At 44.1% G+C, this 19,204-nt stretch overlaps 1 protein-coding gene across 3 annotated transcripts in view; it reads right to left on the reverse strand.

Annotated features, from left to right (window-relative positions):
- LOC137631063 (uncharacterized) overlaps positions 1 to 19,204 on the reverse strand; it is a 307,769-nt gene that overhangs the window by 229,042 nt on the left and 59,523 nt on the right. For all 3 annotated transcript variants that reach the window (XR_011041845.1, XR_011041844.1, XM_068362666.1), the window contains exon 15: positions 810 to 945. Coding sequence is in view for 1 of the 3 variants with exons in the window: in XM_068362666.1 (XP_068218767.1) it covers positions 810 to 945 (136 nt within the window). In the remaining 2 variants the exon portion in view is untranslated. The remainder of the gene's footprint in view (positions 1 to 809; positions 946 to 19,204) is intronic.

Below are 19,204 nucleotides of genomic sequence, written 5' to 3' on the forward strand. Positions count from 1 at the left end.
AAACACCCAAGGGTCATTCGCTGTAGCAGGAACATCCCGCTGGTGCTTTGCTGCTAGAGCCTGCTACCATTTCTCCTGCAAAGGAGAGTCTTCAATCCCCAAAGAAAGCCAAAGCAACCGCAATGCAAAAAAGTAAGTCAGGCCTTCTTTGACTTAGAGGAAGACCTTGAAGACAAAGAATCCATTTCCAACTTGTTTCTCCTCATGCCATATGTCTCCCACTTGGAGGATGGCAACTCCAAACACTCATCACATGGTAAAGCCTGATAACATATCTGCCCTCTACAAGAGGGCCAAGTCCAAGGAGGTTAAACATTCAATGCAATCATAAAAGTGCTGCAGGTCTTTGGCATAACTTCAGGCCATTTCAGAAAACATCCTTACCAAAAACACCAAAACTCTTAAAGCCAAACTTGCCAGAAAAATAGAAATAAATAATAACTAAAGTCTTCAAATATTCCCCATCAGAGAGAACACCCATTTCCACTGACATATGATATCTAAGTAAGTTATCAATGAGCCAGCAGGTAACTACCTGTCGGTCTCAACACCACCTTATGAGTTTTAAATTGCCGTTTTCCTAGCTTTGCTTTTATTGTTCTCCTATGTAAAGGACAATGGTTTGTATTTGTGTAGGAACAATTCTATTTTTGAAGACTCTAACCCAGTTATATAAGAACAATTGCCTGAACTATCAATGAAATGTTGATTATTACCGAGGTAAAACAATCACAAGAGTACCATCAACTAGAGTACAGTACTTGTTATAGCAATAATTAACACTACTTTGCAATAATATGAATACTTACACCATAATGATCCGCCAAAACCAACAAATCAACGAGCTGATCTGGAGGTAAGTTAGTACATTCCACATGGCCAGTATAAAGGAACCCTAGAAGGAGCTGGAATGTTGCCACACTACATCCATGAACAACTATGCATCTGAAAAGATAAAAAATATAAATATTTCCAAGTAATTTGTATTTTTCCTAACTAGCCTATACAAACATGAGTTCTTTACTAGGAGTATGGCTTCAGTAAAGCTGGAAACTCTAGTGTTAAAATTTATGATGAGGTGTCGGTAGTTACTGACGACCGGTGGGGATTCCCCCTCCCCCCTCCCCTATTACACTTCAAAGCCACTTAGACCTTCACCTAGGAATTACAAGGCAGCTGAGGCAAGGAATTTAACAAAGGACTCAGGTTTCTACAGTTAGCAAACATATAAAGTACTTAATAAGGAAATGTGATTTGTTCTTACACAGGTACAAAGCATCATTCTTTAATAAGAGACTTATACTGTGCTTAGAAAGTAGAAGTTCCTATAACTAAACTGGCAAGTTTAAAATCTCAGGATGTCAAACACTCGGACCTAAAGAGGTACGGTACAAGAGTGTTGATTCCAATTAGCCTCCTATCAACCTGAGAAAATATTCTCAGGTGACAGACTACATTTCTGTTTTACACACAGCCATGGATGAACTTGTCCTCATAGGATGTACTGTCTGAATTGTATGGCTATTCTTGCCCTCACAAGAATAGGAGAATATATAGTACTTCTATCTACACAATACAATAGTAGTTTGGTATGATAACTTTCTTGCATCAGAGTCGGTTCCAGCAAATGATGGCGTGACTGTGATACCCCAAATATGGAAATATGGAAAGGGCCAGATATTCTGTCTTACTAAAATTTGTTGTAACCGCAATCTTAGAAGGGATACTTTTTGTCCTGTGAGGGAGCTAAATAAGCCACATCACTTGCTGAGCAGCTACCACAGGTTCTAGGGAGAACATGTCAAAGGACTAGCAGGTATATTTCCTCAGGTAGTGGGCTGTGAAGATTGTCTGGAGTTTCCAGACACCTGCCTTCAACATTTGTGGCACTGACATGTGCCTCGTGAAGGTAGATACAGTCTCTTTATAATTTATTGAAGCCAAGAGATGGTGTTTCTGGAGCTTTTCTTCTAGCACCTATATGAACTCGCAAACAGGTTTATAAATCACGCTCTAAATGCTTGGATTTTTTTTCAGGTTGAGTCTTAGTACACACACAAGACAAAGAAGCAAATCCTCCAGATTATTGGTCACATCTCTAAGGGAAAAAATGAAGAAATCCTCAAACCTTGGATCAGCCACAGCTGTCCTTTGAATCAGGCTATGAGCAGAAAAGCATAGGCATCAGGGTTGTCCCAAGGATGCTGGAATGCATCCTCTAGTATTGCTAAATGGTCCAGGACTGGCAACCTGTAGTTTCCTGTTAAGCCCAGGGGCAAACTTGACTACAGATGGAGAACCCTACTAAGTCCAAAGAAACTTCACTACTAGAAGATGAAGGAACCACCCAGTTCCTACCATTTGACCCTGGCGGCTAAGCTTGTCAGCAATTACATTCCTTTTGTCAAGAGTGAATTATGCTGACAGCTCCATTGTATTGCTTAGCACCCAGAAGTGAGATTCTTTGCCAATTCACAGAGGTGCTGTGAAACAGTACTGCCTCTTTGCTTGCTAATGCATGTCGCTTAAAAATACTAACAAGGGCATGTGATCTCTCCCACTCTGTTGGAATGATTCCAGTGCCAAGAGTGCTACCCTCAATTTTCACAGGTTGATGTGCAGGCTCTTCACTTCCTTGAACCAGCACCTTGAGGTGATTTGATTTCCTAGGTGCACTCCCCATCTATCCTATGATGGATCTGTGAAGAACAGCAACTCCAAAGGAGAGTACTACAGAGGAATTCCCTTAATGAGGTTCTCGTCCTTTAGCCATCAGGTTAGATCATCCCAAACCTCTTGGTCTTACTGGGATCAGGAGAAGAGGGGGGTCAGTATCTGTTGTCAAGTGTCTTTTCAGATACCAGTGAACAGACCTTTGGTGAAGACCCTCCTTGTGGAATGAGCTTCTCCATGGATGAGAGGCAACCAAGAAGTTGTCAGCAATGACAGTTGTGACATGAAAGGTCAGGCTATTCTCCTTAGTTTGCTGATGCGATCATCTGATGGAAAAACATTTGCCACTAAGGTATCTATCAACATTTCCAGATACATCATCCTCTGCTTGGAGGTTAGGTGGGATTTATTTAAGATTTTACCAAGATTTCTGGATCTAGCAAAAGGAGAGAAGTTCATTCAGATGTTAAAAGAGCTATCTCTGAAAGGACAGGATTAAGTAATCGTCTAGGTACCTCAGTAGACGTATGACCTTGGCCTGTGCCCAATCTGAAACTAACATGAACAATCAAAGAACGCTTGAGGGGTAGTTGACAAAACTTTAATTTAAAAAATCCTTCCTTTTGAGGATGAAGTGGAAGAATTTCTTTGATTAACAATGGACTGCTGTTTGAAAGTATGCATCTTTCAGGGGCAGAGAAAGCATGAAGTCGTTCCTCTTGATGGGCGCCCATACAGCGTTTGCCATCTCCATTTTGTACGGCTGTCTCCAGCCTAAGTTGCCTTCTCTGTCATGAACAGGCAAGCATAAAAGCCTGAAGATCTGTCTTGTAGGACCTGTAATTCACCCTTTTCTAAGTTTCTCCAACTCTGATTAGGGCAAGGTGTTTCACCAACTTTGAATGGTACAATGATAGTGTCATAGAAGTTTGAGAAAGGAGAGGATGCGAGACAATGAACTAGATCTAGTATTTATCCTAAAGGACATTTACCACCTATTCCTTAACCCAGTACAATTGTCACCTTGGCCAATGGCTTCATAGGCATTCCTTTAATCATGGCAGCTAGCTGATGGATGCTAATCCTATCACTCTCTGTCTCCTCTTCTATCTCATCCCATTCTGAACTGACCATCTCCGGGTTGAAAGGGTTGACTTGGATAGGGAATTCTATGAAAAAAGTAAGATGGAGTAGACACCAATTAAATGAATTTAGGTTCTTTGCCCCCTTGACAGAAAGAGCTACATGAAAAATAGCATCCAGTGACTATTTCCTCCATTTCTCCAACTCTTAAGAATAAGAGCATTCCTTAGGGACACAGCTTCTTGTTGGCCGACCTACCAGATGAACTTAGCTCCCACTGAGTCTTCTTTTGAAGACTCTGTTGGCCCACAGGTTAACTGACTGGTGACCCAAAAAGGTAACTGCTTTTGCCCATGAAAGGACTAGATCAGTAAAGTCCTTTTTGTTCTCAGGATTCATCAGATCCAGAGAAAACACAGAGTGCCACTACACCCAACCAGTGGTCCAGCCAGGAAGTGGCTTGGAGGCTTGCCATGACAGCCTCAGAACCTAAGAAGATGACAGGCTCTGATTTAAAGGTTAACAGGTTGTGCATGAATGGCAGAGGCAAGGTACAGTGACAATGCACTAGCTAGCAGGAAAATGCCCTAGAGACTGACCATATATACATATGATCAGCACCCAAGACCCCTCTCCAACCAAGCTAGCACCAGGGAGGGCCTGGCAATGGCTGCTGATGACTCAGCAAGCAGACCTATAGGCTCTTCCAAACATCCCATCATTAGCTCACAAGATTGGTAAGGTTGCAGACACTACAAGAATCTATTGAGCTTCAGCAAAACTCTACCCACAGTACAACAATCGTCAGGACGGGAAGTTTTCTATAGGTCACAAAAACCCCAAGTCTGAGTATTTCCATTAGTAACAATGGTGTTAAGGTTGTAACCATGGCATCGATATGTAGAGAAGGGGGGACTAAGTTTCAATGGAACATAATACCTCTTCTAGCTAAAGACTGCCTGAGGCAAAATATTAGACCAACTAATTCTGAGAGAATTACTTCTCCCAGAGACTTGCGTATCTGTGTTCTTAATAGCTTCAAGAGCTAATTCAGACAAGGAAGCTCCAAGATGAGTTTTGAGTCCAGGAAGGTCCACAAACAAGTGGTCAAAAGATGTTCAGCTTGAATTGATTGGCACCCTCGAGGCTTTCTCTAAGCTGCTCATATGCCTAACAATGGCAAGGACCTTCCAGAATGCTGATTCAAACTCAGGGTTTTCTGCTTCTGCTGGACCAGGCCTTGAAACCTGGGTAATTGGACTCTCCCTCAACTAGTCCTCAACAGTGGTACGGGGGAGTCAGACCGATCATAGAGTCGAGGTTCGAACCATTGTTTGCATGATTTTAAAACAGAACCTGGCCTGTAATCAGATTAGGATGAGGCCATGGACAAGGGGTCCTCTTTCCTAGAAGCTCTGAAGGTGCCTTTTGAACCCAAAAAACCTTAGGTGACTGGTGGAATACCTCCATCCCTGAAGGACACTCACTCCGGGAGGACCAGTGGACGGTGTTGTTCTTGGCTGCCTTTCTAAAGTTGCGGAACTCCTTCAATTAGAATCAGGCTGATTGGGAGTGGAAGAGCCAACAGGCGAGTTCTTTCAAACTGATAACCTTTTATGGATACAGTAACAAGTATGTTCCGTCAATTGTGTTCCACGCTGGGGGGCGAAAACCCTGGTAGGTATTTGAGGCAAGGGGCATACTGGAACTCCCAAGGATGTGCATGCTCCTTGTTGAGCCAGTTGGGTGGTGATGGTGAAACTACTGCATATGCAGCCTGAAGGAAGCACTTGTCCACTAACATTTGAATGTACAAGAGAGTTGCCATGAGGTAAGAACTATTGTACTCTAGCCTTTTCATGTACAGAAGTGTCACCAATAGTTGAGAGTGACTGTTTTTTAACCCTTTTATGTACAGGAGAGATTTTGTCTTTACTGCAAGATATTCTCACTCATGCTATTTTTCCCTGTTGGAGCCCTTGGGCTTATAGCATCTTACTTTTCCAACTAAGGTTACAGCCAAACTTGAAATAGTAATAATAATAAATAATAAATAATAAAATAATAATAATAATAATAATAATAATAATAATAATAATAATAATAGTAATAATAATAAAGGGATTTTGACGAGGGAAAAATCTATTTCTGGGGAGAGACCTGTGGCGCCCGGTGAAAAGAGTCCACTCTTTTCACCGGCCGCCACAGGTCGACCCAGAAATAACAATAATAATAATAATAATAAGTGTGCCGTGCACGAGCATGTGTCTTGATCTCAGAGACCGGTTCTCCCTCTGCATCAGGATTGAGAAATCACTTCACTTGAGAGGCGCTGTGGAGTGCTAGCTCAAAAATGCATATCCAATATATAAAGTCCACTCTCATTTTTCATGGGTTAATTTTTCACCATTTCGCTCGTTCGCGACACAGAGAACCATATACAGTAACCTATCAAATAAAAAATCTCATTGCGTTACTTCCTTCTCTGCCCAGGAGAACAATACTCAAAACAAGGTAGAATGAAAGAATTAAAACTCTTCTTCAGAATAGATTGATCACCAAAAATCTTGTAAGACTTTCTCAATAAGCCAATTTTTTGTGCAATTGAAGAAGACACAGACCTAACGTGTTTATCAAAAGTAAATTTGCTGTCGAGAATCACACCTAAAATTTTAAGTCATACAAATTTAAAGAAACATTATCAATACTGAGATCCGGATGTTGAGGAGCCACCGTCCTTGACCTACTTAAAATCATACTTGAGTTTTGTTAGGATTCAACTTCATACCCCATAATTTGCACCATGCACTAATTTTAGCTAAATCTCTATTAAGGGATTCACCACAATCAAGGGATTGTTTGTACAGCATTGGAGATTGTAAGAAGGGCATCACATGCTCCAAGGCCTTTACGAAAACCAAATTGTAAACTAGGGAATAGATGATTACCTTCAGCAAACCTATTAAGACGTTTTGCCAGAAGACATTCAAAAACCTTAGATAATATGGGAGTTATGGAAATTGGGCGGTAATCAGTGGGACTTGAGCTACCACAAACACATTTACATAGAGGAGTAACATTACCAATTCTCCAACAAGTGCTAAAAGCTCCTCTTCTTGCTAACTTGCTCAAAGTAACATAACTTTGGAGCTAAGAAATCTGCTGTCTTATAAAAAACAAAGGAAAAATACCATTTGGGTCTACACCTCCAAAAGCAGAGCTTTAATCTCACGAGATCGAAAAGCTAGTTAGTTTTGCCTCAGGAAAGCAGGAATGAGGAAGTTCAAGTTTTTCATTACTCTGTTTACTGTCAAAAACATCAGCCAAAAGAGTTGCCTTTTCCTTTGGACAGTGAGTGACTGAGCCATCTGGTTTAAGTAAAGGAGGAACTGTTGCATCTACACCAAAGAGTGTACTGTACTCTACACTTCTCATGTCAGTATGAAGTGTTCACATGTCCTCATGTACTGTACACTTACTGAAGTATTTTCATTCAATTACAAATACTTTTACTGTGATAGAAACCAAGTAAAAAACAATATTAGGCCGTACTTAGTGTGTTAATAGACTGCGCGTAAGCAAAGGCAGTGAGTTGGTAGTGTTAGGAGTTATCCCATCATAGGGCACCAAGTATTCGCGGATCTTCCTTCTTCGCGCCTGTCTCTGCTACCTAACCCAACGAAGAGCGAGGGTTGACTGTACTGTACGTCAATTCCTCTTCTGAAAAGTGGGATCACTCTGGAATGTAAGCGCAAAACTAGGAAACTGCTTCATCAGTAAATTTTTTGCCTGAACGGTGAGCGTTCAGTGATTTGCAAGTGTGGAACTCTGTATGTTCAAACTTTTTCAAAATTCTATTTTGTTGATCAGGTTGACATAAGTCTCGTTCTATAGTTTATATATGACTGATCTGAAGTATTTCATATTTTCATTCATTACTTATATACAACCTTACACCCTGCTGGCGGATATGTTAGATCTGGGTCATGCTGCTTATTCCCCATCCCCTTGGGTGGAGGAGACATAGAAGGTTCAAGGGGAAGAATACCTGAAGGTGAAACAAGAGAACTAGCAGATTTCTTTGGCCTTGAGGAAGACTCAGAAGGAGACGAGTCATGCTTTGCCTTCTTATTTGGTCTCTTACCGTATTCTAACCACAGTGCCAACAAGCGGTCATTACTCTCTTTACAAGGGGAAGACAGAGACCAGTCATGCCCCCAACAAGGACACAAAGAATGGGGTCAACATTACTCCTGCTCATGAAGGTGCCACGCTTGCGGCCAGAAACTTCCAGGAAGATCTGCATGCCCGCGCATTGTTTCTCCATTCTACAAACAGCAAACACGCTCTGTAAAGACAAAGTTGGGGTGACAGAGTATATCTGTACTGCTCGGAGGCTAAAGTCAAAGTGGCTTTCCGGTATACTGACATTGATTGCCCACTACCCAAAAGGAACTAATGACACCTTGTTAGATATTTTAACAGAGGTTCTAACTTTACTGAAATACTCCTATTAAATAGCAAAAGTTTGCATCTATGTAGGAACAATTAAATATTAAAGTATCACATATTTCTTAAGTAATTTTTACTTTTCCTAAATATACTGTGTGTCCTTTGATAGGGGTATGACTCCAGTGAAGGTGAAACGGTCATTGAAATTTGATTCATCAGTCAGCAAGACCTTTAGGTCTAGGATTTCTGGGGTGGTTGAGCTAGGAAGAGTAACTTAAAGGTTCCAGGTTTGCTTACTTAGGAAAAATATAAATCACTTTAAAAATTTGTGGGCTATTCCAACACGTATACAAACCATCGTTCTTTAATAAGCTTATCCTTAGGAGTGAGTCCCTATGAACCAAGAAATTCCGACCAGATCAATTTCCCAGAAAAGGTCAAGAACACCTGCTCCTGTCGAGGAGCAAAGGTGATAACTCCGCTAGCCTTGTAACAACTGTGCATAGAGATCGCACAAGTATTAGGCTTGTACCAAAAATAAATGGTACTCAGTCACAGGAAAACCTATGGTATTTCCTCGTAAGTGATATTTTGTACATTGCACAAAATATCTATTGCTAATATGATATATTAGTTTAAATACATTCAAGGGTTGATACTTTTTAAACAAATCCTACACAAAAAGAAAGGTTGATTGGCTATGAAGCTTACCTGCTAACAACAGCCAAGGCTGATGCACCCTAAATAGACGAGGAAGAAAGAAGAGTAGAAAGCCAGTCATTCTAACTTTCAATTTAGGCTTATAAACACTACCTTAGGCTAACTATATAACCTGTTAAGCAGTCACCACAGGACAAAGGGTAAAAGTATCCAAGGACTTATAGGTATACCACTACCGTAGGTGGTGATAAGTAAAAACTTTTCTGGCATTTCTAAACTCCTACCTCTGTTACCTGAGCTGAGAGTGTAGAGGTTGAAGGAGGCCCCGATCAATTATTAACCTCCCCTTCAGAGACAGAACTGCCTTTGGCACTCAAGCTCCCAGAGATTACAAAGTAATCTCTGTGGTTCATGTTGATGAGCAAGGAATCCGATGACACACAGGCACGTCATGTACATACCTTATTGCTGATCCCGCATGTGCATCATATCATCTCAGTGCTCTGAAGAATACTGAGTGGTGCTGGGTGGTTAACTGCTTTGTTCTCAGTTGTGTGTGGACAGAGCACATGAGAAAAGAATGGGTAACAGGTGCTCTCGCTCCCTACCACAAGTGCATAGTGTCATCTCCAGTGACCCAAGAGATACTAGGACAATTAGGAGGTGATGAGTAACGAGGCAATCCATCACATTGTGACCAATCCATTATGACCAAACATGGTGACCAATCATATAGAAAAATATTTACAAGGAGACTGAAGATCGTATTTCCAATAATGCTCACGTGATGGAATGTCTCGTCTCTCATAAAAAATGAGAAGCCCAATCAATGGCTCTTTTCACCCCACCACCAATCAAAATCTCTCCCTTTGGTACCAAAGCATTTTTAGGTGCAATTCGGGCATCCAGGATATGGGCGGCGGCTTTCCTTCTGACCAACAATACGCATGCTCCATCTGGTACAAAATCAAGCACCAGTACCCCAAGCGTAAACTCCTGTAACCCCGTAGCAAGACACCTTCCATGTCTGGGTCAGTTCTCAATACCGCAACATCTCATAAGTAAGCAGGAAGATATTGGTCTGAGTTCCCAATGATTTCTATTAATTGTTCTTTCTTGAATTCCACTATGATTTCTTTTTATTCTTAGAAAAAGCATCATCTGAAGAATCTAACACAAGGCTGAGGAGGAAGAAGAACTAGAAAAGAAGGAGAATCACACATGCTGCTGCTTCTTGCGAAGATTCTTTGAGGTCAAGGTCTTGGAGGCCAACAACAATGCTCCTATGGATGAAAAGGCCAGAGAGATTTCTTCAACAGCACATGGGACCACAACAGCCAGTTTAACACCCTTCAATACCTCCACTACTCTATCAGAGGAAGGGACAGTAACAGCAAGTTTCAGAAGTCCTGGCAACAGCTAACACTTTCAGCAGCTTTTATGCCCACTGAGCACCAGTAATGCTCAAGGAAGACCACAATTTCCTTTGGTCCAAGTTGGCCTTATCAGTCTTTACAGTCACATACACCTACAAGGAAAAAGGTGAAGGAGCATTACTTCACTTGGGTAAGGTAATACACTTTCCTTGACGACTGCCCCAAAGGTAGAGAAGAGTTTTCCTCCCCAACCAAGTCCTCCGGACTGAAGGGTAGGAGAATAACAAGTCCCTAACCTAAATGGTTTTGTTAAGAACTCCTTTTGTCTGATTCCCATCCCACACCTTGATATTAACCTCTTCAGCACGACCTGTCACTGGAACGTCAATATAAGCATTCCGACTTTTTTCCGTCACGCGTAAACGCACCAGAAATCAGCCAATTATCAAATATAACTATTTATTTACTAGTATAAGTGTGTGTGTGTGTGCGCGCGCACGCATGCGTGTGTCCGTCCGTATGCATGTATATATGTATAAGTGCACATACATGTGCATGTATATACTTATGCACAACTGTGTATGCATATATATGTTTGGTATGTAAATGTATGTGTAAATCTATTGTGTATATATATATATATATATATATATATATATATATATATATATATATATATATATATATATATGTATGTGTGTTATATGTATATTTGTATATGCGTATGCATTTTCTGTGCGAAAAAGTTGATTACCCAAAGTATTTTCCAAGTGACCACAGAGGTATACTTCTACACTCGTTTTTGTTGACGGAGTATTGCCTAGATCCCTAATCTCCGAGAAAAAAAAATATATATATGTATTTATGTATGTACACATATAATGTATATGTATGTATACATACATATATACATATATGTATACATACATATATACATATATGCATACATACATACATACAGGTATGTACATGCATACATGCATACATACAGACATACAAACAAACATACATACATACATACATACATACATACATATATATACAGTATATAAAATATATATAGCAATGATAACCATTATAATAGCAACAACCATTTTCCCTTTTTTGAGGAAGATAGGATATATATATATATATATATATATATATATATATATATATATATATATATATATATATATAAAATATATATATATATCACAAATTTTAAGTAATTTGTATTTTTCCTAACATACTTACCGAGAAACACTTTGCATAGGAGTCACTGGTGGCTCCTCTCTAACGACCAGAGTTTTGCGTAGTTTACCCTACTATATCCAACGTGACCCGTTAGCGGAAGAGAACGTGACCTGGGGCAATGTCCGAGGTCAGCCATGTGGCGACGATCTCTACCTAGTCAGTATGTTTTATGTAAGGAACAATACTCTAGGACTGTAAAGGCACTGCGGGGACGGTTGGGGGGGCCATACCTGGAAAGTGTTTCTCGGTAAGTATGTTAGGAAAAATACAAATTACTTAAAATTTGTGATTTGTTCCGACACAGACACTTACCTCGAAACACTTTGCATAGGAGACTTACACCTTAGGAGGAGGGAGTGCCCGTAGCCCAAGACCCCAATGGACAGTAGGATAAACTACACAAAAAACTCATTAAGTGTGGTAACACTTACCCTTCTGCGATTTTCTTCCTTGTTCTTGTTCCATAATGGCGATTCTTGAGGCTTGTCTAATGAGCGATAGCTCTGAGGACAACTGATAGTACGAGAAAAAGGGGGAAAAGGTGACAACGAAAAATAAGCCTCCCCGTGTCTAGAACATTTGTGGTTCCCTATCGAGGCCGGGACTTAATTCGTCAATCCGAATGGAAGGCTGAGATGACCGGCCCGACCGAAAGCCCATCCTGGGAGTTCCTTGTACCGTCCTTGAGATAATGATCAGTGAAAAGTCGACCGGTTAGACCAAGTCCCTGCTCGAAGATCCTGAGCCACCGACATGTTCTTTACAGATGAAAGGACGGTGCCTAGAACCCTAACATCATGAGCCCTTGGTTCTCTTGGCACTGAAAACCCCTCATTTAAGGGAGCTTGTCTAATTCCTTGTCTGACCCAAAATGAAACTGTATTCTAGATGTTCTTTTTCGTTTGACCCCAGGAAACGACGAGGTTCTTGATAGACGGACGGGGCTTCGCCGTTCCTTTAAGACACTTCCTAATCACCCTGACGAGGCACAATTTCAAACCTTCCTGGTTTACCTCATTTGGGATTGCTGAGATCGTAAAGCTCTCACACCTCGGAACCCAAACTGATGGATCCTGTGTCTTGGCGACGAAGGAGGAGACTAACTTAAGGGGTCTCTTCTTCCAACCTCTAGAAAACTCCTTCTCATACGAAAATCCTTGTAGCTTGCTCACCCACTTCGCTGAGGCTAACGCTAACAAGAAGAGCACTTTGAATGTGAGATTCCTGCCTACAATGTCTCTTAAGGGTTCGAAAGGTGGTTTTAGGAGCATATCCAGAACCCTTGCCAGGTCCCAATTCGGGATTCTCGGGGCAGAAGGGGCCTGATTGCTCGAAAGTCTTGATGAGCATGGACACCTGTCTTGAAGAACCGAGAACTATGCCTCTCAGGAGAAAAACTTTACCAAGGGCAGTTCGCACTCCCTTAATCGCTAGGATTGTCACGGCCAACTTATCCCTGAGATGGACCAGGAAATCCTCTATAATGGGCATGGATACTTTTAATGGTTCTATCTTCTTGTCCTTGTCCACTTGACGTACATCGTCCACTTGGATTGGTAGATGGCCGTAGAGGATTTCCTCAGGTAAAGGGACATCCTCCTATCTGTCTTGCTTGAGTACCTTTGTCTTTTCAAGAGGAATTGGATAACCTCCAGGCGAGAAGACGAAGGGCTTGTGGGTTTCGTGAAACCCTTGAAAATGTGGTCGTCTCCATAGATCTGGTATGTTGGGAAGAGACCAGGGAGGGAGAGCGGCGAGACTCAATAGGTCTGCGAACCACTCTCTCTCCGACCAACAAAGGGGCTACCAAAGTCATTGTAAGGTTGGTTGCTGCCCCCATGTTGAGGACTCGACTTATTAGGGAGAAGGGGGAGAAAGGCGTACACGTCTAGATCGTCCCATCTGAGTTGAGACACGTCCTCCAATGCCGCCTTCGGGTCTGGGACAGGTGAACAGAATACGGAGAGTTGTCCGTCCTCCTTGTTGCAAACCGATCCATTACTGGGTACCCCCACATCTGAATGATGTCGCTTGCCACTCGCGGATGCAGGGAGCACTCCGATGCAACTATTTGTCCTGTTCTGCTGAGGCCGCCTGCTAGGACGTTCTTCTTCCCCAGAATGAAGTTTGCTGTAGGGTTGATTTCCTCTTTTCCTTCCCAATCCAGGATCTGAAGGGCCAGTCTGCACAACTATTTTGATCTCAGCCCTCCCCCTGAAAGGGCAGACTCGAACTGGGAGAAGGTGGTGACTGCTGATGTCGCCCTTCCGTCTGAGAAGCCCTGGCAAAGGATGTCCAGGGTTTCCCCTGTCTTGTAAGTCCCGTTTGGTCCACTTTCCCTCGAGTGGTAATTACTTTGTGGCCTCAGGAAGGGAAAGTGAGGACTCCTTCTGGGCGGTGTAGGCTAGAACTTGTTCAAGCCGGAGGTCCCCGTCTCCAACTCCTGTAGGACGGGTTCTACCAGGTTATGTAGCCTTTAATCAAGTCGAATACCCTCCTATACGCGGAGTCCTCCATCGCCGACGTCATCTCACCAACCACTTCTTCCGTCCTGCGCTGGGGAGAGTCATGGTCCCGGGCCCTTCGTATCTTCTTAACGTATGCAACCAAGGTTGCATTGTCCGACATCAGGGCCACTGAATTCCCTTCCAAGTCTTCCGTGAAATAATTGCAGGTTCCCTGGACTGCTCTCATCTCTAGGAAATTGCTTTGCAGGGACTTCTCCCTTTCTGTCCAAGTCCCATTCGCTGTCTTTTCCCCGGAGGTGCGTTCCCCCTCCTTCTTTCTACCCGTCCGTAAACTGGCGGATTCTGGAGGTTGGGAGGACAGGGGCATTCCTTTTAGAGTGCGTGACCGATCCTGCCACCATTCTACGGCTTGTCTGATTCCTTGCCGGACTGGCACCACTTGTCTGGGGAACTTCTCTGGTTCCAACTCTCCTTTAAGTTCCATTGAACCCTCCTTGGGATCTGTCTCCCATGCGGAACTAGCCTCTCTAAGGACACCAGATGTCCTACCAACCTCTGCCCCTCCTTCATTCTTCTGGGATGTCCTCGAAGGAAGGGAAGGAGAACTTTGTCCAGGTTGTTCAGACTGCCTATGGGTGGAAAAGGTCTTGACCTGTGACAAATCCAGGGTTATTCCCAATGTAAGTCATTCTGTTGGTTTGGGTCAACTGAGATTTAGCCGGTCTTCCGGGGCACCTTGTCCTACCCCTACTAGGACTCCTTCTCACTAGTCCCAAGTGGACGGCCTACTAAGGCCTAATACTTGCCTTGTGCTCTTGGGCCCTGTAGCAGTTTGGCTGAACTGTGACCTTTGGAGGTGTCCTTATTCGGGTGAACACCTTATCAATGGCTATGCCCAACTTTACGTCCCTCTCCTCGGAAGGAGCCAAAGATGAATTCTTCTAGACAGGTTCCTCCATAACCCTGTTAAGGCCAGTTCGCCAGTCAATTACTTCTTAAGGTATTGGCTGCTCAATTTGTGTCCCCTTATCAAGGAGATCACCCTCCAAGATTCGTGATGGGGTGTAGATACAACACGGGCACCTTCGCTCCGACGGGACCTGCGGCTAAGACCTTCCGGAGAGATGGGCACCTTTGTCACTTAACGAGCCTTTGATAAAGGCACAGGCTCCTCCGTGGAGGGGTGCCACGGAGGGATCAGAGCACGTGTAGAGTCAGCACGGGCCCTCCCCGCTCTGAAAGTGTCTCGCGGTTAAGCCCTTCCAGGTGAGAAGGGTGCCTCCGTCCTTTTGAGCCTTCGAGGTGGTGACGGGCCTCTCCGTGAAGGTGTCAGAAGACTCCTTCCTCGGCCTGACTCATCGAGGCGGCCCCGGGAGAGCCTCCAACAGAGCTCGTGATTGTAGACAGGACTTTGAGCTGACACTGGACGGGCATTGCCATGGCATCCAGATCCTCCGTCCTCTAGGCGGAGTCCTCCGTTATGACGGGCATGGTCATGGTGGAGAGGGCCTCCGTCCTGTAGGCGAGGCCCCCGTTATGACGGGCATCTCCATGGTGATGAGGGCCTCCGTCCTAAAGGGGGAGTCCTCCACTAGGATGGGTCTTGCCGTGGCGACAAGGACCTCCACCCTGTAAGCGGATTACCCCGTTGGCATGCCCTCATTGCCGTAGACCAGGTACTCCGTCCGGGGTTGAAGAGCTATGGCGACGGGCGCCTCCGCCCTAGGTTGTGGACTGAGGATGGGCACTGCCGCAGAGGCGAGAGTCGGGTATAGTCGTCTATTTAGCGGTCTTACACCTATTCGACGGGGACCTTGACGGGACCCTCGGCTCATTCTACCCCCTTAGGCCGACGTTTCCTACCTCCTCGAGGTCCTGGACGACGGGACGGGATCTTCCGTGAAATAGTTCGACGGAGGCCCCCCGTCCCCGACTATCATCTTGATGGGGAGACCTGTCGAGGCTGCCCATCCTAGGAGACGGCTCCCTCCACTGAGCGGATGGAGTGGCTCTAGGACGGGACTAGGTCTACAAGACGAGGTCCTCCGCTCCTCGGCTGTCTCCCTGTCGAGGCTCTTGGAGGCCGTTCCAGGAGGACTGTCTCCTGCTCTCTTAGGTATCAAGCCTGAGGTCCTAGTTAGGTCCCTCAGCTTGTTGTCTGGGAACGAGACCCATTATCCTCGAGGCCCTGGACGACAGGACGGGTTCCTCCGTGAAATAGATCGACGGGGGTGCCCGGCCCCGTCTACCATCTCGATGGGGAGACACGTCTAGGCTGCCCATCCTAGAAGTCGGCTCCCTCCACTGAGCGGATGGAGTGGTTCTAGGAAGGGACTTAGGCCTACAAGACGAGGTCCTCCACCCACCGGCTGACTCTCTGGCGGGGTTCTTGGCTTGTATGGAGGGGAACGGGGACTTCCCGTCCCGAGATCTTGTGGGAGACCGCAAGGGGAGTTCCTCCACACAGACTGATCCCCATTCTCCTTGAGAACCGGGACGGCTCCTCCGTGAAACAGATCGACGGGGGTGCCCGTCCCTGTCTATCATCCCGATGGGGAGACCCGTCTAGGCTGCCCATCCTAGAAGACGGCTCCCTCCACTGAGCGGATGGGTTGGCTCTAGGAAGGGACTTAGGCCTACAAGACGAGGTCCTCCGCCCATCAGCTGACTCTCTGGCGGGGCTCTTGGCTTGTATGGAGGGGAACGGGGACTTCCCGTCCCGAGATCCTGTGGGAGACCGCAAGGGGAGTTCCTCCACACAGACTGATCCCTCTTCCTCCTGTGTCATCTCCGACGTTCCTCGCTTGAAGGGCCCGAAGGATCGAGCCCCGATGCGGATCCAGGGTGAAGGACTAGCATAGGACCTCCTCCATGTCCAGTGGGGACCTCAACGGCGTCCTTGGTACATCCCACGCCAGCGGATCCCTCCGCAGCTGAAGCGCCTGAGGCCTCTACCCATGAATCTGGTGATAAGAAAAAAGGAACATTATTAGGCCACATGGGGTCCTCCGCCGAGACGCCGTCCCTACGAGAGAGACGTGTCCCTCGGACCCCCTCACACTCACCTGTAGGCGCCTGATCTGCCCTGAACAAAGAAGATTCCCCCCACAACATCTCTCCCTTGGGAAGGAGGCACCAACTTCTTACACTTCAAGGACTTACCTCGTCCCCTACTCTGGGTAGGGGAGAAGAATGCACTCAACCTGCCCCCTCTCCTGCCGACGTCGCAGGGGAAGACATGCTAGTTTCCCTAGGAGACCTCTTCGAATCCGTCTTCATCGTGCCGCATTTCCCCCATCGGACCTCGCGCCAACCGGCACATCCGGGACACGGGTCTGACGGCGAACTGGCTTTGACAAGAAAGCCCAACACGAATACCCGGCTCTAGGCCCAGGACAACGGCGATCGTACTCCAAAGCACACACAGAGATCGCTAGACCCAAGCATAAAGCATGGCAAAGCACTAAAACGCCAAAAAAGCACAAAGGAACGATCCTAAAAGAACACAGATAAGGCACTAATCACTCGTGAAGGAATCGAGACCATGTAGTAACTACATAGTAACGCGCACAAAGGGGGTCGCACAGAGAATGAGGAGCGGTGTGTGTGAACACAACGCGACCAGAAAACATACTGGCTAGGTAGAGATCGTCGCCACATGGCTGACCTCGGACATTGCCCCAGGTCACGTTCTCTTCCGCTAACGGGTCACGTTGGATATAGTAGGGTAAACTACGCAAAACTCTGGTCGTTAGAGAGGAGCCACCAGTGACTCCTATGCAAAGTGTTTCGAGGTAAGTGTCTGTGTCGGAACAAATATATATATATATATTATATATATATATATATATATATATATATATATATATATATATATATATATATATATATATATATATATATATATATATATATATATATATATATATATATATATATATATATATAAACACGTGACCATCCGCCACCTAAAGATATGAATGTTTCGTCATCACTTTCATGGATAGCACTTTACATTGACGCATAATCTTCACTGTCTGAATTCTCCAGATGATATGAATCATCACTGTCAAAAATTTCTATGTCAGACATTATGTAATATACACAAAAAAGGCAAAGGGACGTCAGAAAACCTTCGTATGTCCGCCACCAACAACTCACATGCTACCGCTGACGACACTGCTACGAGTAAGATGAATGCCCAGTTTTCTTTTATTCTGAAAAATCCCATTTTCTATAGTAGACGAATATAACCTCCACAGACATTACGAATAGGGGAAACTAATCTATCGTGGCTGTTCCGACTTTCTTTATGGCTAGGGAAGATTTGATAGAATTTTGGGACACCCGTGTGACCCATCGTAATACATATGGCAAAAATAAAGGGTCACACATGTGACCCATCGTGCTGAAGAGGTTAATACAGTAATTGCTCTGAGAAAGCTATCTTCCCACTTACCTATAAAATTCCCCAAAGAATTCTGAATCATTAATGCTGGTCCATCTCTCATTGTTTAACATTTCCTCCCTAAACTATAAGGAGCCAATTCTGCCTACTAAAAAAGCAACACCTGCTGCTCCTAAAGAATCATGATCTCTTTCTTCTTGAGTAAGCACTTTAAAACTTCTTTTCCACTTTCTGGACTTTACACAATTCTAATCAATGCATATTTTATGCTAGTTTTTACTTTCATTCGCCCATCATGCATACTTTGTTTAAGTAGATAGTGCACTCCATGCATAGATAAAGTCTTCTCAAGGCAACTCTTTAACTTTGCAAGTAAAACAATATGGAGCTTTACCATACTCAGAAGCCCTACCTTAATATTGTGAACTAAATAAAACTGCCATAAGTCCATAAAAATACCAAAATAAGGACAAAAAAAGAAAAAACAGAAAAGCAACAAATGGTGAAGTCGCTAATAGTGCTGACCAGATGAAAATGACCAACTAGATCTGGCTGGTCATACGTTTACCCAGGATAACAGCCTTGTACGGCTGGGGCACAAGAAGGGAAGAACGTGTATCATACCAGTAAGGAAAGCTTAGATTTCCTTTTAATTTACATTAATGGGCTGACTCTGTCCCCTCTAGAACAGCAATGAACTTTACGAAAATTTATTAAAATAATGAAGACTATACATAAATTAAGATCATTAATTTTTTTTTTTTAATTATGAAAGTTAGAGAAAAGTAACAAGTCAAACTTGTACTCAATATTAATTCAGTATAAATAGGTCAAGGGACTTTTATTTA

Source organism: Palaemon carinicauda, chromosome 39 (assembly GCF_036898095.1).
Source record: "Palaemon carinicauda isolate YSFRI2023 chromosome 39, ASM3689809v2, whole genome shotgun sequence".
NCBI lineage: Eukaryota > Metazoa > Arthropoda > Malacostraca > Decapoda > Palaemonidae > Palaemon > Palaemon carinicauda.